Source organism: Suncus etruscus, chromosome 20 (assembly GCF_024139225.1).
Source record: "Suncus etruscus isolate mSunEtr1 chromosome 20, mSunEtr1.pri.cur, whole genome shotgun sequence".
Classification (NCBI taxonomy): domain Eukaryota; kingdom Metazoa; phylum Chordata; class Mammalia; order Eulipotyphla; family Soricidae; genus Suncus; species Suncus etruscus.
Genome location: NC_064867.1, coordinates 42,661,224 through 42,687,224, shown reverse-complemented (window position 1 = coordinate 42,687,224; position 26,001 = coordinate 42,661,224). Strand labels below are relative to the sequence as shown.

The window sequence follows — 26,001 nt, the reverse complement described above, 5'->3', positions numbered from 1 at the left end:
GGATTTTCTTTTTTGAAGTAATGAGAAGAATTATAAGGCCTAAAGAGGAGATGTACTATACCCAGAAGACCAAATCTCATCTTTTTCAAAGAAGAAGGATGAACTTCAATCTGCCTGTTTTACTAGGTAGGCCATTCTTGGCAGCCTCCACTAACTGACCTTTTCTTTCTTCTTCCAAATGTTCTCTTTAGCTACAGAAAGACATTACTTAAAGTTTTATGGATAAATTACTCGGTTTTTCTGGGTCTCCACCGTGCTTAGTGGAGATATTCACATTATAAACTAAACTCCTTTACTATATTTTTCTCTTAAAAATAAAAAGGTACTAAGAACTTTAGTTTCTTCGATGCTCTTATTAGAATCTGTTAAAAAGTGAGGTCCATTACAACTGACAACAACCATACTGAGATTCCTAAGCATTTCTAGAAGATGTGATAGTTAGCAGAGATAAGGAACCAGTAAGGCTGATCTCAAGCAAATCAATACAAGAATCACCTTAAGAATGGGAAGACAGAACTACACCTACAAATGCAGTCACCATGTTCGAACTGGGCCAGCTCCAGAGTCAAGAGTGACTCTAGAATGAGATGTAAATCAAACCGTGAAAGGTTGTAATGGTCCTCGCAGCACAAAGCTGGTCATCTCAGGAGGAGAACGTGGGCCAAGTCTCCACCCTGCCTCCATCACCCAGAACCACTGTTTCTTCATCACCGCTTCATCAACCATGTGCTTCATCACTGCCCCTCTAAGATTCCCTTCGGGGACCATGATCTAACCACACCTCAGGTCTGCCAGTTGTTAGGCTGCTATCACCAGAGCTTTTTTGAGAGCTCATGTGGGCACCCTCCCCCGTGATATCTTTCTTGTTCTGGGAAAGCCTGGCAGCTGTAACCACACCCAGAAACGCAGTCGCCCATGAAGCTCACCACAAAGATTGATGAGTGCAGTTAGAGAAATAACTACATTGAGAACTATCCTAATAATGTGCATGAATGAGGAAATAGAAAGCCTGTCTAGAGTAAAGGCGTGGTGGGGTGGGGAGAAGGGAGATGTTGGACATTGGTGATGGGAATGTTGCATTGGTGAAGGGGGTGTTCTTTGCATGACTGAAACCCAACTACAATCATATTTGTAATCAAGGTGTTTAAATAAAGATATTAATAAAAAAGAAAATTGGAAAAATAAATTTCTTCTTTATTTGATGGAAGGAAGGAAGGAAGGAAGGAAGGAAGGAAGGAAGGAAGGAAGGAAGGAAGGAAGGAAGGAAGGAAGGAAGGAAAAGAAAGAAAAGAAAGAAGAAATGCAGTCGCCATGCTCAAACCCAGCCTTCTTCCAGGAGGCCCACCAGCTGAGTATATGCCTCTAAAATATGTAGATTTGAATTTCTGGACAACTTCATTTGTTTGATGCTTGTCACCCCTAAAGGAACACCACAATTTAATACACTGGACAACAAGAGCTTACTAAACCTTCTGCCACTGTATGAATGTCTTCTTTGGTGATAACAATAATTTCATAAATCAACTTGCTAGTGTTCTTTCTTTTAATTTTTTTCCTCTACCATTTTACTTTTTTTTTTTCCTCATTTTTTAATAACAATGCTTTCACTTACTTGGAAGTAAATGTCAACTATGTGATGCATTTTCTTTAAATAAATGAAATTTAAAAAAAAAGAGGAATGGGGGGCCTGAGAGATAGCACAGAGGTCGGGCAATTTTGCTTTGAATGCAGCTGACCAGGGACAGACCTGGTTCAATTTCTGGCATCCCGTATGGTCCCCCGAGCTTGCCAGGAGTAACGCCTGAGCATGGCCGGGTGTGGCCCCAAAACCAATCAATCAATTAACTGCTTTAAAAAAAATAGGAAGGCAAATTTGATGAAGAAACAATAGTTAATGGAACTACTGATAAAAATTTCCCAGAGTTGAGGAATATAAGCACCAATATCCAAAAAGGGTCACTATAAAAATCTAGGAAAATTCCAAGACACATTATATTCCAAATGACAAAAAAAGAGACAATATCACAAGCAGCAAGATCATAAAAGAACTTACATATTAAGGAAAGCCTGTACGATGTACAGCAGACCTATCAAATGAGACTCTACATACAAGTCAAAGAACGTGGAGGAATATAGTACCAAAATTCATTGAAATGAACACGTCACCAAGATTACTTTGTCAGCTAGATTACCAGTCAGATTTGAAGGACAATAGAGAGCTTCAAGAGCAGGCAACATTTTAGGTAAGTCATAGCTTTTAAACCAGTTTTGCAAGAAGCATTAATAGAGCTTCTTTAAAGAAGGACAAGTTTCCCAGATCGAGTGTGGCATTCACACATGGTAGGTGCTCTGGTTGCCCTTTACCAAAATAAGAAAGGTGCTTTTACTGCTACTTTGCTAAGGGATTCAATACATTTTCAGTAATGAATCAACGTCTCATTTATATTGATCTATATCTGATCAGATTTGACAGAGTTGTGTCTTTACTTTTGCTATTTTTACTCATTAAAGCAGGCAGTCAAAATATCTATAATACAATATTTTCTAATGTAAAATGAATACTCTCTTTCTCGGGATGAAACACTTTAGACTCTTACAACACCTATTCATATTTTCCCATTTAAATTTTCCATGAGGGTTTGGCTTATTTCATAGAAATAAGCTTTTGAAAAATTAGTTTTATTTACTACAGAGAGACATAATTACCATAGTAAGATCAAGTACAAAATAATATTTAATGCAATATATTTTAGATAACAAAGTCAAAAACAATGATGGAAATAAGCAGCAATACATCACATAATAGTAAATTATTTGAATTTATTTCACTGGTTAAAATCAAATAGCAATGAACACAAATTGACTTTTATTGACTTATTTTCTGCTAATTCCATTTGCCATTCCTTTAACTTCTGTTGAAACAAGTAATAAGAAATAAACTCATATGCTGCCAAAAAGGAGGTTAAAGATGGAAGAGGGAAACTGAGGACACTGACAGAAAAGGGGGCATTGGTGGTGGGATTGGTGTTGTAAAATTGTATACTTGAAACAATTCTATTATAAATAACTTTGTAAAAATCATGGTCTTATTAAAAACTAAAGGAAAAAAACAATAATAGCAATCCAGTTTTCCTTGTATAGATTATTGCTGTGAATTATATAATATATAAAACATTGAGCTATTTTCCATCCAGATTCATATATCTACAAATTTCACATGCACATTTCCTTTCTCTCTTCCTTCTGTAATTATATAGATTAAAATGTTGGGAAAAAAAACACTGAAAAGGGCACAAACTCTTTGGGACACACCCTGATAGACCATAGGCATTAATCAACACATTAATTGCAACTATTCAGTATAACAATATAAAAAGATTTAAAGATGATAGAAAATCATGTAAAACCAAATTTCTATTAATCTTAACTACTGTAACTTCCTTTCTACTAAGTAATGCAGAAAATATTTTTATATATTATTCTTAGACTCCAAATAGATTCTATAATTTCTTTCAGGAGATACGTTAAACTCAGAAGTCTGGAGTTTCGTCCCTTTTTTAAAATCCCACTTCTGTCTTCTGAAAACTCCCATTCTATACAATAGTTCAAAGATGAGAGGGCCAGCTATATCAATTGTAAAAATGCAGTTGAACAAAAAATGGATTTGGGGGCCCGGAGAGATAGCACAGCGGCGTTTGCCTTGCAAGCAGCCGATCCAGGACCAAAGGTGGTTGGTTCGAATCCCGGTGTCCCATATGGTCCCCCGTGCCTGCCAGGAGCTATTTCTGAGCAGACAGCCAGGAGTAACCCCTGAGCACCGCTGGGTGTGGCCCAAAAACCAAAAAAAAAAAATGGATTTGATTTAAAAAGTATGCTTTTTTGGGTGGTGCAGAGCGATAGCACAGCAGGTAGGGTGTTTGTTTGCCTTGCACTCAGCCAACGTGGGTTCAATCCCTAGCATCTCATATGGCTCTGAGCCTGCCAAGAGAAATTTCTGAGTACAGAAGTAATCCCTAAGCACCAGCAGGTGTGGCCCCAAAAATGTGTATTTTTTAAACAAGTGATTTACTATAGTTATAACCAATTCTTAGTATTATTTAGGTCAGAACCTGAGAAAGGTTTAGTCTTTTTCCTAAGGCTACAGTTAAGTTTGAATTTTATACATATGTATCAATCTAGGACATTATGCTAGTCTTTAAGCATTTCCTATTTGCCTCAGAGGACTGGTATATAAAATCTATTCAAGCAAGACTTAAGAGAAGAAATTAGTGATATATTTCATTAATTCCTTCATACTAAACCCTACCCCCACCCCCCATCTCCAGAATCAACCATCACAACAGCTTTTTATTTATTTCACTTTTTGGTGTTTGGGCCACACCCAGCAGTGCTCAGGGGTTACTCCTGGCTCTGTGCTCAGAAATCGATCCTGGCAGGCTCGGGGAACCATATGGGATGCTGGGAATTGAACCTGGGTCCGTCCTGTGTTGGCCAAGTGCAAGGCAAATGCCCTACAGCAACTTTTTATGATCTACAATTAGAAGTTTCTGAAGACTATGAAATTATTTTAGAATAACCTCACAATTGTATTATACCTGATAAAATTTACTCTTAAAAAATGGAAAGGGGGGGCAGGTGATAGTACAGCAGTTAAGGTATCTGGCTCTCCAGGGCCCCTAACATCACCAAGTACAGGCCTAGAGGCTCCTGATCAATGATAGATATGGACGTGGAGGCCTCTAGCACAGGCAGAGTACCCCAAGTATCCTCTGCACCATTAGGCCTGAAGAACATTAAATCCTATGGGACCCTTGCATTGAACTACAGGGGCAGGATGGCTGAAAATCAGTGGTGGACTCTCTGGGTCTCCTAAACATGACTTGCAAGCCACCTCCCACCCCCTACTCCCACACCAAGATTTAACTAAAAGCCTCTTTTTTTTTTTTTTTTTTAACCAAGAGTCCAGGATGTGATTCCAGTGGCAGAGTACAAAAACTCCTGTGTTCAATCCTTGGTTACCCAAGTACCAATGAGAGTAGCCGCTACAACTAATAACACAATAAGTATCAATAATATTCTTTTTTTCAGGGGGCAGGGTCACACCTGGCAGCGCTCAGGGGTTACTCTTGGCTCTCCACTTAGAAATCACTCCTGACAGGCTCGGGAGACCATATGGAATGCTGGGATTCGAACCACCATCCTTCTGCATGCAAGGCAAACGCTCTACCTCCATGCTATCTCTCTGGACCCAATATCAATAATATTCTTAATATTAATTAGAATCATGTTTACATGCAGTTTAGTTGTCTAGCAATGTTAAATGTACTCAAAACCAATAATTCTGGTTTTCAAAAACATATTTACAGAAACTATGATTCAAATGAATGACTTTCAAATTTATACTTCACTCTAATTCAAAAGAAAACAATTTATACTGGCAGGGTAGCTCAGAGGCAGAGCACATTACATGCATGTATGAATCCATTTACTTGAACTTTGTTGGTTTTGTTGTTGTTGCTGTTGTTTGTTTGTTTGTTTGTTTTGGGCCACACCCAGTTGTGCTCAACCCTGGCTCTGCATGTACACCCATTGTGCTATCTCTCCAGCCCAAATTTGGCCTCTGAACATAGAAAGGGACAAAGGAGAGAGAGAGAGACACTGAGAGACAAAAAGAGAAAGAATCTGGTATATGCTACACCTGTCTCTTTTACAGTCATTTAAATCAGAATATTTAAAAATCTTTCTAACGAAGCAGTCACCTTTTCTATTATTCTTCCATTGGCTCTTTCTTTTAGTTTTAAGGCCTAATATACAATAGAACTTGTTGTTTTTTGGGTTTGTTTTTTTTTTTGTTTTTTTTTTTTTTTTGGTGTTTGGGCCACACCCGGCATTGCTCAGGGATTCCTCCTGGCTGTCTGCTCAGAAATAGCTCCTGGCAGGCACGGGGGACCATATGGGACACCGGGATTCGAACCAGCCACCTTTGGTCTGCTTGCACAGCTGCTTGCAAGGCAAACGCCGCTGTGCTATCTCTCTGGGCCCTAGAACTTGTGACAATGAGCAAATGTTTATAAAAACTAGATGCTCAGGGTCAGCGCAATAGCACAGAGGGCAGGGCATTTATTTGCCTTGCACATGGCAGACCTGGGTTTGATGCTGGCATCCCATACAGTTCCAAGCACAGCTAGGAGTGATACCCGAGTGCAGAGTCAAAAACAACTCCTGAGCATTCTCAGGTATAGCTCCATCAATGTAACAAAAAAACAAAATTAGGGCCAGAGAGATAGCACAGCGATACGGCGTTTGCCTTAGATACAGGACAGTGATTCAATTCTGGCATCCCATATTGCAGGGGTGGCAAACAAGTTCAATACAAAGAGCCAAAATTTTAAACTGTGAGAGTCAGAGAGCCACACCACGCAGTGACCTGCCAAAACAGACAAACACTCACACAAAAGCATATAATTTTAACAATAATATATTAAACACATATTGCATTTTGCCATTTTGAGTGAGAGTAAATATCCTGTTTGCCATCCCTGCCATATATCCCCCGAGCCTGCCAGGAGCGATTTCTGAGCATAGAGCCAGAAGTAACCCCTGAGAGCTGCCAGGTATGACCCAAAATAATAAAAAAAAAAATTAGATGCTCTTTTTTTACGGGCCACAACTGCTGGTATTTGGGGGCTATTAGGACCATAAATGGTAATACTATGGGGGCTAAGCAATATCAGAGATCAGGCATACCTATGAGCCTTATATATGCAAGGCAAGTGGTCTATACTTGAGCTATATCCCCAGTTCCAAAACTGGATGCCTTTCAACAGGAAAATTATCATGAAGCATTTGCAAAGCAAGAAAATTAATTTTCTATAAAATGGGCATATTGCCTGTTCTAATCTTTACTTTCTCTAATTAGAAACGTAAAATTCTTTGTAAAACCAACTGAGATATTTTAAATGCACATGACTTTAAGAAATTCCAAACATTCAGTATGCCAATAATTTCCAGTTACCTTGAAGCATGCATCTGTAAGCAGACTCAGAGATAGCATAGATGTGTGGTGGCATCTCGTGACGTTTCTTTCCTCTGTACATTTCAATGATATTCTCAGAATAAATTGGAAGATTCTTATATGGATTGATGACCACACAGAAGAGTCCAGAGTAAGTCTAAAGAAAAAAAGATATATGTCAAAAATAAAACCACTCTTATCACAGACAGGGTCCTATAAGGAGACAGAAAACATCAGAATTTGAACAGTGTTTATACTTATCATTTACATAACTGATCCATAAAGTCAAATACAGCCCATAATGGGGAATTTTAAACTACAAGTAAAAACTCACACAGACTATACTAAGTGGTACTCTCTCAGGTTCATATTCAACTTCATCTTCTATAAAATAAAAAATAATATATGCGTTATATCTTTATAGCGGTACTTTAAGGTCCAAATACTATGTATTTACATTTTCATTCTAATTCTCTTGTAAGTAAACATGGTCTGAAGAGTTTATCAACACACACTCAGATTTCACACAACTGATCTTTAAAAAGAACCACTTGTCATGTTCAGAGTGAAGTATCAAAGAATATAGTTATCTAAAAAGATTTTTTTTTTTTTTTTTTGGTTTTTGGGCCATACCCGGCGCTGCTCAGGGGTTACTCCTGGCTGTCTGCTCAGAAATAGCTCCTGGCAGGCACGGGGGACCATATGGGACACCGGGATTCGAACCAACCACCTTTGGTCCTGGATCGGCTGCTTGCAAGGCAAACACCGCTGTGCTATCTCTCCGGGCCCATCTAAAAAGATTATTAATTTAAAGATTCACAAATATGTAAAATTTCTTACTCAATGGTTTTTGAAAGATTTTTTTACAAACGTTTATTTTTATTTAAAATTTTTATTTAATTAAAGAGCTGTTGTTCACAAAATTATTGGTAGTTGAGGTTTAGGCAATTAGGCAATATTTCAGCAATAAGCCAATCACCAATGTTAATTCCCATCACCAGTGCTCTGTCATCCCCCACCCCACTGCCTGCCACCTTAGCAGATCTATTACAAAGTTTGGTGATAGGACTGGAGAATAGCACAGAGGTAGGGCAAATGTTTGCCTTGCAAGCGGCCAACAATGAATGGACCTGGTTCGATTCCCAGCATCCCATATGGTCCCTTCAGCCTGCCAGGAGAGATTTCTGAGTGCTGAGTCAGGAGTAGCCTCTGAGTGTCACCGGGTGTGACCCCCCCCCCCAAATAAACAACAACAACAAAGTTTGGTGGTAAGTTAGATCTCATGTTTTCAGTGTTGTTGAATCTGTACTTTGGATATAGAGCTATTATATTATATGGAATGCTGGGGTTTGAATCAGGTCAGCCACAAGCAAGGCAAGTACCTTACTAGCTGTCCTATGTCTATGGCTCCTCCTCAATTAATTTAAAAATAAATCTTGAAAGGAGGAACAGAGCTTTGGTTATATTGGTGATGTAGGAAAGTATAATAGCCTGGATTAAGATCCTATATGGTCTGCTGAGCCTGCCAGGAGTAACCCCCAAGTGCCATGGGGTGTGGCCCATCCCCCAAAAAGAACAAAGTTAAAATTTTAATAACTCACAGAAGTAAATTTTAAAAATTGTAAAAATGCAAGATGTGGAGCCCGGAGAGATAGCACAGTGGCGTTTACCTTGCAAGCAGCCGATCCAGGACCAAAGGTGATTGGTTCGAATCCTGGTGTCCCATATGGTCCCCCGTGCCTGCCAGGAGCTATTTCTGAGCAGACAGCCAGGAGTAACCCCTGAGCACCACCGGGTGTGGCCCAAAAAACAAAAAAACAAAAACAAAAAAAATGCAAGATGTGAATAGGAGTACAAAAAAACCCAAAATATTAATCAGTACTCTTGTAGGAAAATGGGCAATAATGTAAAAATGTTGCTTATTTTTATTTTTAGTTTAGTTTATACAGAAGAGCAAGAAGAGCAAGTTTAAAAGAATTAATTGGGAGAGGGGGCTAGAATACAATATAGCAAGTGGGGCACCTGCGTTGCATATGGCTTCCCCAAGCTCTACCATGAGCAGAGAGCAAGAAATAAGCACCATCAGTTGTGGCCAAAAGGAAATAAAAAAAGAATCCTTTAGGCTGGAGAGATGCTCAGAAGGCTGGAATGCACACATAGCCTAGAAGTCTTGGGTGTCAGGCTCCTCAATTGTCACTAGGCGTAGACTCTGAGCACCATCAGATTTAACCCCCCAAAATCATAAAAATCAGCAAATAATGATAATTCCTTCATTAAAATGGCATAATCCCCCCAAACACTGTACAGATTCAATAGCTTCTATAAGGATAACCATGACATTTTTCAAAGAAATAGATCAAACACTCCTGAAATTCATGTCAAACAATAAACTTCCACAATAGTTAAAAGTAATCCATGGAGGGGCTGGAGAGATAGCATGGAGGTAAGGTGTTTGCCTTTCATGCAGAAGGTCAGTGGTTCGAATCCCGGCATCCCATATAGTCCCCCAAGCCTGCCAGGAGCGATTTCTGAGCATGTAGCCAGGAGTAACCCCTGAGCGCTGCTGGGTGTGACCCAAAAACCAAAAGAAAAAAAAAAAGTAATCCATAGAGAAAGATGATAGGCATCATTTTCCCCAACTTTCTACTACAAAGCAATAGTAATTAAAATGGCATGGTATTAGAATAGACTCTCATATAGAATTAAATACAAAATATTTAAATAAATATTTAAATGTTAAATATTTAAATTTAAATAAATATGAAATAGAATTAAATATGCTGAGATAGGTTCCTGGCTATGTGACAAGTTAATTTTTTAATAAAATAGTCTCTCATGTCAGTGAAATAGAATGAAATATGCTGAGACAGATCTCTGGGTATATGACAAGTTAATTTTTGAAAAAGTAACAAAAATATGAAGTGGAACAAGAAAAGCCTTTTCAACAAGTGGTGCTGGGAAAACAAGTCAGCTACATTTAAGAAAATAAACTTAGACCTCTACCTAACACTGCACAAAGGTCAAATCACAATAGTTTAAAGAACCTGATATCACGCCTGAAACCATAGGAAAATATAGGGAAAACTCTCCATGACATTGAAGCTAAAAGTATCTTCAAGGATGAAACCCCACTTATCAAAGGGTGGAAGCAGAGATAAACAATGGGATTACATTAAATTAAGAAGCTTCTGCATCTCAAAGGAAATTATGACCATGATACAAAGACCACTCATGGAATGGGAGAAATTATTCATCCGTTGTTCATCTGAGAAGGAGTTATACCTAAGATATATGAAGCACTGGTAGAGCGAAGAAGAAAACACATCCAACCACATCAAAGAATGAAGAGATGAACAAAAATTTCCTCAAAGAAGAAATAATCATCAGAGAGATCATATCCAAACAACAATGTGCTATCTTCTTACACCACACATTAGGACACATCAGAATAAGAACAGCCAGTGCTAGGGCAGATGTGGAAAGAAAGGGACTCTCATTTAGTACTGGTGGGAATGTAGACTAGCACAGCCTTTTATGGAAATTAATATGAACATTTCTCACAAAACTAGAAACTGAGCTTCCATATGATCCAGAAATATATCCTAGGGACACAAAAACACAACGCAGAAAAGGCACCTACATTTCTATGTTCATTGCAGCACTATTCACTATAGCCAGAATTTGGAAACAACTGAAGCGCCCCAAAACAGTGGATAAAGAAGTCGATAAACTGTGGTACTTTACACAGTGAAATATGCAGCTGTTAGGAGAAATTAAGTCATAAAATTTGCTTATCCATGGACATGAAGAGTATCATAGTGAAATGAGTCAGAGAGAAAGGGACATAGATAGAATGATCCCACTCATCTGTGCGATATAAATTTTAAAAAAAAATACACAGTATAAGAATAATATTAAAGTGGGAAGTGCAATTAAGACAGAGAAGGGACTACTATGACAATAACAGTTAGAAATGATCACTCTGGGGGGCTGGAGTGGTAGCATAGTGCTAGGGTGTTTGCCTTGGATGCGGCTAACCCAGGATGGACGTGGGTTCTATCCCCGGCATCCCATATGGTCCCTCAAGCCAGGAGCAATTTCTGAGCATGACCCAGGAGTTCCGCCAGGAGTAGCCCCCGCAAAAAAAACAAACCAGGGGCTGGAGAGATAGCATGGAGGTAAGGTGTTTGCCTTGCCTGCAGAAGGACAGTGGTTTGAATCCCGGCATCCCATAGGGTCCCCCAAGCCTGCCAGGAGCGCTTTCTGAGCATAGAGCCAGGAGGAACCCCTGAGAGTTACCAAGTGTGACCTAAAAGCCCAAACAAACAAACAAAACAAACAAAGAAAAGAACAAAAAAGAAATGATCTCTCTGAATAAGAACTAGGAAATAAAAGGAAGTAAAGAGATAGTGCATGATACTCCTTCAGTAACAGTATTGTAAATTATGGTGAGAGAGAGACAGAGACAGAGAGAGATAGAGGGATAGAGAGACAGAGAGAGAGAGAGAGAGAGAGAGAGAGAGAGAGAGAGAGAGAGACAGAGAGAGAAAGAGACAGAGAGAGAAAGAGACAGAGAGAGAACAGAAGCAGGCTCTGGTGGGGATGGGGAGAGTAACTGGGGAAATTGGTAGCAAGAAATGAACATGGAGTAAGGAATGGGTGTTGAACCATTATATAACCTAACTATCAATGACTTTTTAACTCTATCTCCTGGTAATTTGATAAGGGGGAAGAAAAAGTTTCTAAAGGTAGTAAACAGAAAAGGGTAAAGGCTCTAGACCAGGGGTCTCAAACTCCGTGGGCCGCAAACGGCCCTCCGTACAACATTTTGTGGCCCTGCCCTAGAGGAATCTTTTTTTGTTTTGTTTTGTTTCGTTTTAGTTGTTTGGGACACCCCCCCCCCCAATGTTCAAGGCTTACTACTGACTTTGAACTCAAGGATCACCCCGACTTTGCCTCCTGCGGCCCCCAGGTAAATTGAGTTTGAGACCCCTGTGTCCAGACTATCATCATTTTGCTAGACCTAATGAAACAATTGATCAGGACAGCAGCACTAGGTCTGGCTACTAAAATTCTTAAGTGAGCAATAGACAAGAACTCTCTTAATAGAGGAAATCAGGTAGATAGAACCCAAAAGGACTCACTGATCAATCTCAATGGGAAACAACCTGGCATTATGTGTCTCCTGAGTCCTTATCTGAGCAAGCTTCAAGATTCAATGACATGTTTGCAGGGAGCACCAAAGAAATGCAGTCAACAAAATCAAAAACCTGGAAAAAAGTCTAGAGCACAAATGACCTTGCTACAAATAGAAATAGTAAAAGAGAAGGGGCAGGGCCAGAGTAGATAGCACAGCAGGTAGGGTTATTGCCCTGCACATGACTTTGATTCCCAGCATCCCTTATGGTCCCTTGAGCCTGTGAGGAGCAAAGAGCAAGGAGTGACCCCTGAGCGACACTGGGTGTGTGTGGCCCCAAAACAACAAACAAACAAAGAAACAACAAAGAGGAAGAAAAGATTTGAAGAGGCAGACCATTCTGGCCTTTTTTTAGATACTGACTATATATTCGCTCTAAAATCTAAAGGAAATTTACAAAGTGACTAAATATTTGATGATGCAAAATTACTTTTCTGTAGGCAAATAATGGTTTTACGATTTCCTTTTATGGTAGATAATAGTTATGAATCCCAAAACCTATTACTTAGAAGCAAAAAGCTGACTAGAACTTTTAGCATCTTACAATGAATAATGCTAAGAGAAAGAAAGAGTTCCAGCCCATACAAGGATTGGGTAAACACCCCAACGTATCATTTGGAATCCTTAGAGCTAAATCCCGAGTTAAAGAGTATCCCAGAAATAGAAGAGCCCTCACAGACAACAAAACTCAGCTGGAGAAAAATGCCAATCCCTGACCCATTAACACCTGCTTCTTTATGTCTGAAACGAAACTCTTGGAAAGAATTTTCTTATTTTTGTTTCTTTGGCCACACCTGCCTAAATGCTCAGGGCTCACTCTTTGTGATGGTCAACTCGCCATATCTAATGCCAGTATCTGAGTTGGGTTACTTCAACTCCTGTATCTAAGGGACACCAGGAAGAGTTTATTATCATCCAGATCCTTCACAATTATTTAGACAATAATGGCACATATATGACAACAGTTATGACTAAAATCCAAGCTAATGGTTCTTCCCAATAGACTATTTTATTTTATTTTTATCTTCATTAATATGTTCAAGTAATAAAAAAGATATAATTTTGCAGTGGAGACATAGTACAGTAAGTAAGGCACTTGCTTCACACTGTTGGCCCAGGTTCAATCCCAACATGTATATAGACCCCTGAGCTTATAAAAAGCAAGGGGTAATCCCTGAGTACCATTGAGTGGGACCAAATACGAATAATAACAACAACTATAACAATTGAAAATTCTATCGGAATTACAAGCTATTAAACAAAAACATGAAAATTCCGAAACAGTAAAACAGTTAACTCAAATTTAAAATTAGATATAACTGAAAACTCAATTCACTTGGCTTTTTTTTTCTTTTTGGGCCACATCCAGTGACACTCAGGGGTTACTCCTGGCTATGTGCTCAGAAATAGCTCCTGGCTTGGGGACCATATGGGACGCCGGGGGATTGAACTGCGGTCTGTCCTGGGTTAACTGCATGCAAGGTAAACACCCTACCACTTGCGTCACTGCTCCGGCCCCTTACTTGACGTTTTAATCAGAATCAGACTACACGCATTCAAAAGCACAGGGCAGGCAGAATAAAAATACAAAATAATGTAAGAGTATGTAAATAGACTAGGGGGGCCAGAGAGATAGTATAGCTGGTAAGATGATTGATTGTCTTCTATTGCATATGGTCCCCAGAGCTACACCAGGAGTGATCTATAAGTACAGAGCTAGCCATAAGCACAGCCAGGTATACTCTCAAAACAAATAAATAAATTAAACATGGTGGTAATATCTCACTAACAGTTAAAATTTTTGCATAACTGGGTCCTGAGATGTGCCTCAAAGGATGGAGGGTGAGTCTTGCATGTGGAGGCCCTTGGTTTGATCCCTAACATCATCACATGGTTATCCCCCCAATAGGCACTGATAGAAATACATTGTGTGACTTCCTTTCAAAAAGAACAAAAATAAAACTATACGCTGAATCCTCAACAGAAAAAAAGAAAGGCAAAGGTATCTTCATGGGACTAAAAGTGCAAAGGTATCACAGTACAAAGTGCAAAGCTATCTTCATAGAGCTAAAAGAAAATAACTGCCAGTTTTCTTGAATTCTAAATCCAAAGAAAACATTCAAAAGTAAAAGAAATAAAACAAGCGTCAAACAAAGACTTCCCGTTAAGAAGTAAATTCAGCAGGCATCCTCCCATTCCTTTGCCACTGAACCGCTACAGCGGATGGCAGCTCCCTCACTCCAATGACCACCCTGACATCATTGCCTGTATCTTGAGCCCAGAACACGCCCTGATGGGTCATGCTGATGCCAGCCTCTTTTATCATATAGGTGCATCAGAGTTCTGCGCATCCACCATGGTAACTGCTCCCTGCCAGGACCAGACCTGCATGACAACCCTTCTCAAATACAAAATACTAATGTGGCCATGTGGAAATTTAATTCTTCAATTCCACTGACTCTAAGTATTGGTGGCTTTGATAGCTTTCCTTCAAATGCATCCATAGTTACCCTCTATGCAACGAAATTATTAGTCACCTGCGTAAAAACTGAAATAGTGCCTCAAGGTACAGAAATATATTAACCAATAGGCTAACAAGTTGCTAATATAGAAACAATTCAGACTTCTGATAATTGGAAATTTGAAGCTCAGATCACAGTGACCACTTAGCTTTAAGAACAATGAAGAGAAAAAAAAAAAAGAACAATGAAGAAACAAAGGAATTCACGTGCTCTAGCAGATAGGGACACTAATCCCAGCATATGATGGACTTCAATTAAAGCCTCAAGTCCCATCAATAAGTCATTTAAATCAATGCTCCATGAAATGGCCATGGAAATAAGGCAATAACTAAAAGAACAACTCAACCAACTGAAAAAGGAACTTACCTTGGGTATCAAAGAATCCATAAGCCACAACAACAGAATTCAACATGCAGAGGACCATGTCGGCAATACTGAAGACAAAATATTGGCTATCATCAAAAATAAAATGACAAAAGAAAAGAGAAACAAATGGAAGAGAATATAAGATTTGTGATAGAGAATTGCAAGCAAGAGGAATAATCTTCAAACCATAGGAGAGGAAAAAGGAAAAGAGGAGGAATGGCTGGCAGAAGAAATAATCAGAGAGAACTTTCCTAATCTGTGGAGAAAGGCACCTACACAGATTCAAGAGGTCCAAAGAGGAGCAAACAAAATAGACTTAAACAAAACAATACCAAGATACAAAGTAATCAAAAATGACCACATCAAAAAAGAAAGACTACTCAAAGCAATAAGAAAAAGAAAAACCCTCAAATATAAGAAAAGCAATAAAAATAGCAATAGATCTTCCTTATTATATTTTACAAGCCAGGAAAGAGTGGAATGACATACTCAAAATATTGAATGAAAAAAAAACAAACAAACTTCCAGTCAAGTCTACTACCCTGCAAAGCTATCATTTAGGCTTGAGGAAGGGATCAGAACCTTTTTAGACAAGAACTGGCAGCACTTTTTTGCAACAACTAAGCCAATCCTCCAAGAATTACTGAGGCCACCTATAAAGAGACTTGCAAAAACAACCAGATTCCACATATACGTACCACCAAAATGGCAACCCAGCCCTATATACTATTAATCTCTCAAATGGTAATGGACTAAGTTCCTCTATAAAAAGGCACAGAGTGCCAGGATGGATCAGGAAAGAAAATCCATCTATCCATCTGCTGCTACAGGAAACACATGTAGACTCACATACAGATTCATGAAAGGATGAAAAACAATCATACAAGCCAATGGAAGAAATAAAAACAAAGTTAAAATGGCCATACTCAGACAAGACCAAATAGCATTCTATATAAAGAGGGTAGAGACACTGATGGACACTACTTATCAGTTAAGGGGACAACAAATAGGTTGAGAAATACTATCATCAGCATGTATGCATCAAATAAATATCCCAGCAAAGATCATAATGCTTCTGCTAAAAAAAAAATTGATGTAAACATAAGAGTAGTGGGAAACTTCAACACTCCACTTTCAACACTAGACAGATCAACCAGATGAAATAATCATTAGAGAAAAGAGCCCTAAATGAAAAGCTAAAAGTACTGGCCTTTCTTCATTCCCCAAAACAAGAATACACTTTTTTGGGGAGTTTTGGGTCACACCGGGAGGTGCTCAGGATCACCCCTGGTTATGCACTCAGAAATCGCCCCTGGCTTTGGGGGACCATAAGGGACACTGAGAATCTAACAGCTGTTCGTCTTGGTTCAGCCACATGCAAGGCAAACGCTATACCACTGCGTTATTGCTCCGGCCCCCAAAATACACATTTTTGGGTCAGAGTGATACTATGGTGTGTAGGGCATTTGCCTTGCATGTGGCCAACTTGGTTTCTGTCCTTTGTATCCCATCTGGTTCCCCAGCACTGCCAGGAGTAATCCCTGAGCATCATTGGATCTGATTCAAAAAAACAACCAACCAAAAAAAATGGGGTGCTCTTTACATGACTGAAACCTAATCACAATCATATATGTAATCAAGATGTTTAAATAAAGGGAAAAAAAACACAACCAACCAAGAATACATATTCTTCTCTAGTGCAAACAAAACATTCTCCAGGTGTTGCATTAAATAATTAACGATGGGGCTGGATGGCGGTGGATTTCTCTCCGTGCCATCCCCGTCCACGTGGCTCTGCAACCTTCATGCAGTCGGCGAGTCCCAGGCCCAGGTGAAATCACTCACTCACAGTCAGGCGTTAGGAAGAATCATCTTTATTCAAGCCCTAGCCACCACGTGTGTGTGGCCTATTCATAACCTTTCAAGCACAGCAATATTTTGCTAGCCCTGCATCTTATTTCCTGTTAGCCATCTTCCCTTTGGGCTCCATGCTGGTCAAAGACCAGAACACAGAAACCCAGAAGCCAGAGCGCACAACAGCGCAGAAAGGGCAAGGAGCCAAAAAAGCAAAAAGCCAAAAGGCCGAATTCCCTTGGTTCAAGCCTTATTTAACATTTCCCAGACCCCTCCCAAGAATGGGAGGGGCTCGCAGGTAAAGTTACACCTACTATCCGGTTCCCAAGACCCCTCCCAGAAATGGGTGGGTCTAGGGTTTTAAATAGGTACACCCACATCCAGGAATAGATCAGATATTAGGGCATACTGTAAACCTATGTAAGTAATAATTATATATTTTACAAAGTACTTTCTCAGACCATACTACCATGAAATTAGAAATTAGTAACAGAAAGAAGATGGAGAAAACTTCCAGCATAGGGAAGCTGAAGAAAACACTGCTAAACACGAACTGGATTAAAGAGAAAATCAAGGAAGAAATAAAAAGATTTCTCCTGGGCCGGAGAGAAAGCATGGAGGTACAGCAGTTACCTTGCGTGCAGAAGGACGTTGGTTCGAATCCCAGAATCCCATATGGTCCCCTGAGCCTGTGAGGAGTGAATTCTGAGCACAGAGCCAGGAGTAGTCCCTGAGCGCTGCCAGGTGTGACCCAAAATAACAAAACAAAACAACAACAAAAAAAGATTCCTCCTTGAAACAAATGACAATGAAGATATAAGCTGTCAAAATCTATAGGATATAGCAAAAGCTGTGCTACAGTAGAAATTCGTAGCCATGCAGACCTAAAGTGAGAAATAAAAAGCCCAAATGAACACCTCAATACATCTAAAATAATCTGGAGAAGAAACAGAAACAAACCCAAAAGGCAAGAGAAGGAAGGAAATAGTAAAAATCAAAGCCAGAAATCAACAACTTAAAATCAAGAAAGCAATTAAAGAATCAGTGAAACCAGGAGTTAGTTCTTGGAAAGACTAAACAAGGTAGAATAAACCGTTAGCTAAATTCACAAGGGAAACAAAGAGAAAATATTCAAATAAATCAGATCAGAGGTGAAAGGGGAGAAAGTACAATGGACCCTTCAGCAATTCAAAATAAAATGAGAGGAAGGAGAGAAGGAGAAAATTACTCTTGAAATTTAGTTTGACCGATAAATTAAAAAAAATAAGAGGTTGTTATTATGAACAACTTTTGCTCTTAAGCTGAAGAATGAAGTGGCATATTAGATTGTTAGTCTTGTAATCTCCCAAAGCTGGAAGTGGAAGAAGTAGAAAACCGAAAAAGGTCAATCACAAGTAAACTGAACTGTAATTAGAAATCCTCCAGGAGTGCAGGTAGGGCAGAAAAGGAACCACTATGACAATGATAGTTGGAAATGACAAGACAAGAACTCTGGACAAGAACTGGGACTGGGTGCTAAAAGGACATAGAGGGATGGATATACATGATACACCTTCCTAACAATATTGCAAACCATAGTGCCTGAAAGGGGAAAGGAAAAGAGCAAGAAAAATGTCTGCCACAGAGGTAGGCAGAGTTGGGGAAGGGGAAAGGTAGGAGGGAAACTGGGGACAAGGGTGGCAGGAAATGTATACTGGTGAAGAAATGGATATTGGACATTGTATGACTGAAAATCATGAACAACTCTGTAATTGTGTGTCTCATGGTGATTCAATTAAAAAGTATTAAAATAAATTTAAAATGAAAATTTAAAAAAGAACAAGAACAAGAACAAAAAAAACAACCCAAGAATAAAGTCCCGGTCCAGATGGTTTCACTGGTGAGTTCAAACCTTCAAAGAAGACATACTGTCTTACTATCTTGACTCCTTAAGCCAGGGGTCTCAAACTCACGGCCTGTGGCCCGAGGCCAGCCTTCAAATATCACAGTATTCACGATTAGTCGCTTACCGAATAATCACAATAAAAATCGCATTAGTAAGAAAAAAATCGCATTAAACATTCGTATACCCCGAGCAGTTCCGTTTGGGGTATGCAAATGTTTAATGCGATTTTTTGCGATTTTTTTTCTTACTAATGCGATTTTTTATTGCGAATATTCGGTAAGCAAAATCCCTTATGCGGCCCTGCCTCACCCCGACTTTGCCTCCTGCGGCCCCAGGTAAACTGAGTTTGAGACCCCTGCCTTAAGCTCTTCCAAAACATCAAAGACACAGGAATCAGTCCTTCCTGACACCTTCTACAAAGCAAAATTACACTAATACCCAAAACAGACAGACATTTCTAGCAATTCAAAATAAAATAATAAAAATAAAAATAAGGAGGGAGAGAGAAAGTTACTCTTGAAATTTGGTTTGACCAATAAACTAAAAATATTAATAAAATACATAGAAAACTCTCAAGAGTCCACAAAAAGCTCCTGGAAACAACCAATAAAGCAAAGTAGTTAACTACAAAAACTGATTGCATTCTTATATACAGAAAAATGAATCAGAAAAGAAAGAGATCAAAGAGTCTATCCTACCATCAAGTATCTAATAATCAATTAACAAAAGATGTGGGAAATCTATATCATGATAACTTTATATCACTTAAGAAAAAGAAAAAGACCTTAGGAAATAAATAAATAATGCATTCTAACGAATTGAAAGAATAAATATTGCTAAAATGAATACTGCTACCTAAGCTTTTATAGAAATTCAATGCAATCCCCATCCAAATTCAGATGGTATTCCTAAGTACCTAGAAAAGTCAATAATAAAGTTTATATGGAACTTGGAGACCATGAATAGCCAATCCATACCAAGAAATAAGAAATGTGAAGGTATCTCATTACCCAACTTGGAGCTGTTATAAAGTTATACCTGGTCTTAGAATAAAGAAAGGTTCTCTAATCAGTAGGTCAGAATGGAATACTAATGACAAAACCACATCTATATGAAGTTATTTTTTTGATAAAGGAGGTGAGAACATGAAATGGAGTAAAGATAACCTTTAATGAATGGTGCTGGGAAAACTGGATAACTACATGTAAGAAATTAAAACTCAATCTATGTCTTATACCTTATACAAAAGTTAATTCAAAATGGACCAAAATAGGTCAAGGACACTGAGAAACTATGAAGTACATTGAGGAAAATATCAGCAAAATACTCCAAGACTTGGAGATCAAAAGTGTATTTCAATGAGCTAATACCACTGGCAAAGTTAACAAAATCAAAAAAATAAACAAATGGACTCTACATCAAGCTAGAGTTTCCGCATGGCAGAGGAAAAATGGGATAAAACTAAAAGACAGCTGTGAAAAAAAAAACACTTGTCCTCAAAATATTAGAAAAGGGTTTTATATCCAGGATATACAAAATGCTCACAAAGAATAACAACAACAAAACTTTAACATTATCAAAGAAGGGGAGAATGTAAATAAAAGTGTCTACTTTCAAAGGAAAACAAGCAGATTGTCAATATGCACCTAAAAAAGTGCTCAGCATCACTATTAGTAGGGAAATCCAAAATCAAGATAACAATGAGGCATTATCTTATCTCAGACCAGTAAGATTGGTTCAGGGAAAATCTGTGCTGGCAGGGATGTGGTGAAAAAAGGAAGTCTCATCCACTGCTAGTAGTAATGCTGATCCCCAGCTTTCACAGCATAGGGCCCTCAAGCCAAACCAGAAGTGACCCCTGAACAGAACGCCAGAAGTACATTCTGAGCACCACCGTGTATGCTACATTTCCCCAAATTGCCAAAAAAGTAAAACAAGTTTCTTATGGGCCAATACAAGCATATATAAATATAAATAAAGAGCAGCAGCACCTAAGTTTAGGAAGAAAGAATAAATGGAGTTCAAATATTCTGAAATCCATCCTTCATATACATAAACAAATTTTGTATGGGGGGGGGGGGCAGAGAGATATCATGAAGGTAGGGCATTTGCCTTGCACACAGAAGGACGGTGGTTCGAATCCCGGCATCCCGTATGGTCTCCCCAAGCCTGCCAAGAGCGATTTCTCAGCAAAGAGCCAGGAGTAACCCCTGAGCGCTGCTGGGTGTGACCAAATAAACAAACAAGAAAAAACCAACCCCCCAAAAAAACAAAAAAAATATTTTTGTATGAGTCAAGAATATATGCTAAAACAGGTAAAAACTAAAAATAAACAAAAGCATAGTAAAACCATGTAAAATAAGTTAAAGGGCAAAAAGATAGATTACTAAAATGAAAAAGAATGCATAAAGAATGAAGCAAAAAAACAGATAAAAGTATGAATTGAATAGTAGATTCAAACTGAAATTTTGTACATATTTAAATTAAATATTCTAGTTTTAAAAGAGACACGCCTTAAGTATAAAGACACAAAGAAGGCAAAATTTTTATAAAACAAAGAGCAATGCAAATCTGATGAAAAAGAGCTAAAACTAAGGTCAGACATAGCAAACTCTGCAATAAACATTACTAAACTGAAGACCATGTTATGGCGATTCACCAGAAAAATCACATTTGTACACATGAGAAAACAGTTCCAAACTGTAGATAGTAAAAACTGGCAGAACTACAGAGAAACAGATTTTAACAGTGACTGATAGAATAATCAGATAAATCTTTTTAACTGTAAGGATATGTAAGACTGAACAATTCTGTATACACAGAATACTGTATCCGGTTATCTGCAGGAAACCTGTTTTTCAAGCACACAATGAACTCTTATCCAAATGATCATAAGAGGAGTTTTATGTATAATCATTAGATCATAAAACAAATCTTAAAAAAAAAACTTAAAAAAAAGAATTCAATGTATGTATTCTATTTATATTAGAAATAATAAAATAGGGGCTGGTGAGGTGACGCTAGAGGTAAGGTGTCTGCCTTGCAAGCGCTAGCCAAGGAAGGACCGCGGTTCGATCCCCGGTGTCCCATATGGTCCCCCCAAGCCAGGGGCGATTTCTGAGTGCTTAGCCAGGAGTAACCCCTGAGCATCAAACGGGTGTGGCCCCCAAAAGCAAAATAAATAAATAAATAAATAAATAAATAAATAAATAAAATAAACCAAAAAAATCCCCTTGTGCTTGGAATGAATATCATTTATTTCTAAATAATCCAAAAGGATCATTTAGAACACAATACATCTTCATTATTTTGAACTGAAGTGGTAACAGAAATGCAACACATTAAACATGTAAAATATAGCATAACATAAATTACATGAAATGAAATTTGTAGCCTGTAGTTACCTTTTGGTGAACCATCAAGACAGATTTTGTTGAAACCTATCTAGAAAGATGTAAGAAGAGAGAAAGAGATGTGTCTGAGAAAAAAACATGCTTCACAGGAACACGTGCAGACAAGCAAAAAACAGAGCAAGCAAGCAAGACGTGTATGTGTTCAAGGGAGACTACAGGCGTGAAGAGCAAGCCTAAATGTGTGACCTTTAAAAGCACATATCTAAAAATGACTTAGGAAGGACACTTGGGATATTGGTGATGGGAATGTTGCACTGGTGAAGGATTTTATATATACATATAAAAAAATAAAAAGAAAAAAGAAAAGATAAGGCCTCCCAATGCTTAACACAGGCTGTGTTCTTTACATTGACTGTATAGAAAGAGGAAGTACAATAAATGCACCCCATATACACCTCAACCCAGGCCCTTTGCCTGGTCTGTATTGTGAATTGGGGGACAAAAAAAAAATAGACTGGCTGGGGAAAAGCAACAATTTAAGAATTAGAGGACAAACTAAACTCACAGAAAGGAGAATCAAATGAATGGTAGATATATGAGTAGGAAATTAGGTATGAAGAAATCAAAGAAGAAAGAGGAGATAAAGGGGCTAGATAAAGGGAATCAATTAAGTTAAAGTTTCAACAAATGATAAAAGAATATTATTTGAAAAAACTAAAACACCTCTAATAAGAAATGAACACACAGGGTAAGATATCAGGAATGAAAGAAAATATCCCTACAAAAAAACGATAGAAATAAGACTATTACAAAATTATGCTGGTAAGCTAAATTTAAAATGTTAATGACATAGACAAATATTAAAAAAGCCAACGATCAATCTTTTATAAGAAATTGAAAATATGTGCTCTCAGCTGCCCTTTTCTCCCACTTCTCTTTGCTATGGACTACTGCTCGCTACTGAATCAATTGTTGAGAGCCCCTCAGCTTGAAGACATTTCCTGATCTGTGACTGCTAGAAGCTGTTTTTCAGCTAACACAAGTCCACAGTGTAGGCTGAAGCTGTGCTTTGGATTTTATCCCCTCCAACCCCCAGGCTACTTCAAAAGACTTAAAGAGGATATGTATATTTCTTTCATATATTTTTGGTGTATTTCCTTAGTAGGTATAACTCTTACTATATATTTCCTTATGTAGATGTTATTTTCCCCATCCCTTTTTTGATTTGTTTAGTAGAAAATTCTAATAAATAAGTTTCTCTTGGGTTCTGAGTTCATGGTAGAACCAGGTTATAGGGATTCTTTAGCTTGTTAATTTTACCCCCATGTGCACCAGTAGTATCATGTGTCATGTGGCATTGTTCCTTTTTGCATAGGCACATTAAGATGGGGAAATCTTACATACAGAAAGAAATTCTTATCTAATATGGATAGGAATTCAAATATTTATTGCAGTGGGGCCTTTCGCCCTGATCATTTGTTAAAGTGAACTTGACTTAGGTAGGCTGTTCACCCCGAACCTTGGATCCCATCTTTGGTACTGGCACGGTTTTCTGCATAGCACTAGAAATCGAACTTCTAGTAAGGAAGGCTCTAATGCTGCTTTGGCACAGACTTGCTTCAGACTTGCTTCATATTATGCTCTAATGACGTGAAAACAGCAACAACTTGCTTTCAGGGCAGATTTCCTTGCCTAGCCATCTAACAGTGAGATGAAACTAGAAGACGCTCCAAGTCACCCTGACTTCAACTAGAATCTGTGAAAGAACCAAGATCTCTAATTACAGAAACCTGACTGCGACAACCATGACTGAGGAGAACTTCTATTGGAAAGAAAATATTGGAAGAAAGACTTTAGGGTTAGACAACTTAGTATGCCTGGAGTTGGGTCTTATGGCAGAATGCTTCATGGATTAAGGTCTCCCTGTTTCTACTTTGTTTATGTTTATTTATTTATTTTTTGGTTTTGGGCCACACCAGACAGCACTCAGGGGTTACTCCTGGCTCTGTGCTCAGAAATCACTCCTGGCAGGCTCAGGGGACCATGTGGGATGCCACGAATTGAACCCGGGTCTGTCCCAGGTTGGCCACTTGCAAGGCAAATGCCCTACTGCTGTGCTATCACTCTGGCCTCTCCCTGTTGATAGGCCAAAGGTTTTTCTTTTCTATTTCCCCAACTTTTGCTGTGCTTTTTGGGGTGGGCCACAAACGGTGACGCTCAGGGTTACTCCTCGCTATGCGCTCAGAAATCGTTCCTGGCTTGGGGAACCATATGGGACGCCAGGGGATTGAACCACAGTCCGTCCTAGGCTAGCACATGCAAGGCAGATGCCTTACCATTTTGTGCCACCGCTCCAGCCCTTTATTGCACCTTTGTCAAAAACTGCCAGCCCCTATATTTCCCCTTCTTTTTAATTTATTTTCTCTTTCTCTTTCATCTTTTAAATAGAGGCTCCCTCTTTTTTCATAGAACCTTGCAGCATGTATTACTTTGTTTAACCTCATATTTCTGCATTTTTCTATAAAATTAAAAAGAATAGAAGGATGGGTCAGGGGTTAAGTGGTCTTAGGTGCATTGGTAGAGAAAAAAAAGACAGAACTAAATATCAAAGCCAAAGTCAACAATAATAGACACAGGAGACCGAACATTAGAATAACAATCTAAACTTAAATGGGCCTGTTATGGTGGCGGCCATGGGGCAAAGAGTGGTGATGTAGGTTGGACTCTGAGAACATTGGTGGTCCAACATTGGGAGTTGGACACTGGTGGTAGGAATGCCCTGATTCACTGTAAAGCTGAAATTAAACTATGAAGGACTTTGTAGGTCACAATGGTTTCAATAAAATAAATCTTATAAAAAAATTGAAAATATAAAAAGCTTACATCTTTTACACATTTTCCACAAAAACATGTTATTTTTAAAAGAAAAGCATCAATTCTACTCAAAATTCTTTCAGAACACACATGAAGTGGCCTATAATTAATTTTATAAAATCATCATAATCTTGAGAGCAAAATGACAAGAACACAACAGGAAAGAAAAATTTCAAATCAATTTCATCCATTAATATAGATACAAAAATACTAACAAAATTTTAGCACATCATATCCAGGAATCAAATACATAAAAACAATACTTAAGCATTAAATGCTTAATTTAACACTCAAATATACAATTTTCAAATATAAGAAAATATTTCAAGCTTAGATATTGATAACATTTTCATTTCATATGCTAGTAAAATATATTTGATAAACATTTGAGAATATTTTAGCTGCAATATTGAGGATGCAAGAATCTATGCTCTACACCTCTGACTGTCACATCCGCAATACCAAACAGTCAAGGCTCTTAAAATTTACCCACAGGGGCCGGAGAGATAGTAATCCTTGCATCCCATCCGGTTTCCAAGCCTGCCAGGAGCAATATTTTTTGTTTTGTTTTTTTTTTTGTTTTTGGGCCACACCTAGCAGTGCTCAGGGGTTACTCCTGGCTGTCTGCTCAGAAATAGCTCCTGGCAGGCACGGGGGACCATATGGGACACCGGGATTCGAACCAACTACCTTTGGTTCTGGATCCGCTGCTTGCAAGGCAACCACCGCTGTGCTATCTCTCCGGGCCCCAGGAGCAATTTCTGAGCGTGGAGCCAGGAGTAATCCCTGAGCACTGCCGGGTGTGACCCAAAAACCAAAAAAAGAAAAGTACCCTCAAAAGGGGCTGGAGTGGTAGTGCAAGCGGTAAGGTATCTGCCTTGAGCAAACTAGCCCAGAACAAACTGCAGTTCAATCCGCAGATGTCCCATATGGTC

At 38.6% G+C, this 26,001-nt stretch overlaps 1 protein-coding gene and 1 non-coding gene across 7 annotated transcripts in view; one reads left to right on the top strand and one right to left on the bottom strand.

Annotated features, from left to right (window-relative positions):
- Positions 1 to 26,001, bottom strand: part of MYH10 (myosin heavy chain 10) — a 160,193-nt gene that overhangs the window by 118,340 nt on the left and 15,852 nt on the right. For all 6 annotated transcript variants that reach the window (XM_049766233.1, XM_049766236.1, XM_049766234.1 and 3 more), the window contains exon 3: positions 7,016 to 7,172. In XM_049766233.1, coding sequence (XP_049622190.1) covers positions 7,016 to 7,172 — 157 coding nt within the window. The remainder of the gene's footprint in view (positions 1 to 7,015; positions 7,173 to 26,001) is intronic.
- LOC125998446 (small nucleolar RNA SNORA51) lies at positions 22,564 to 22,696 on the top strand. Its single transcript, XR_007492014.1, has one exon. It is a non-coding gene; the product is annotated as a small nucleolar RNA SNORA51 (small nucleolar RNA).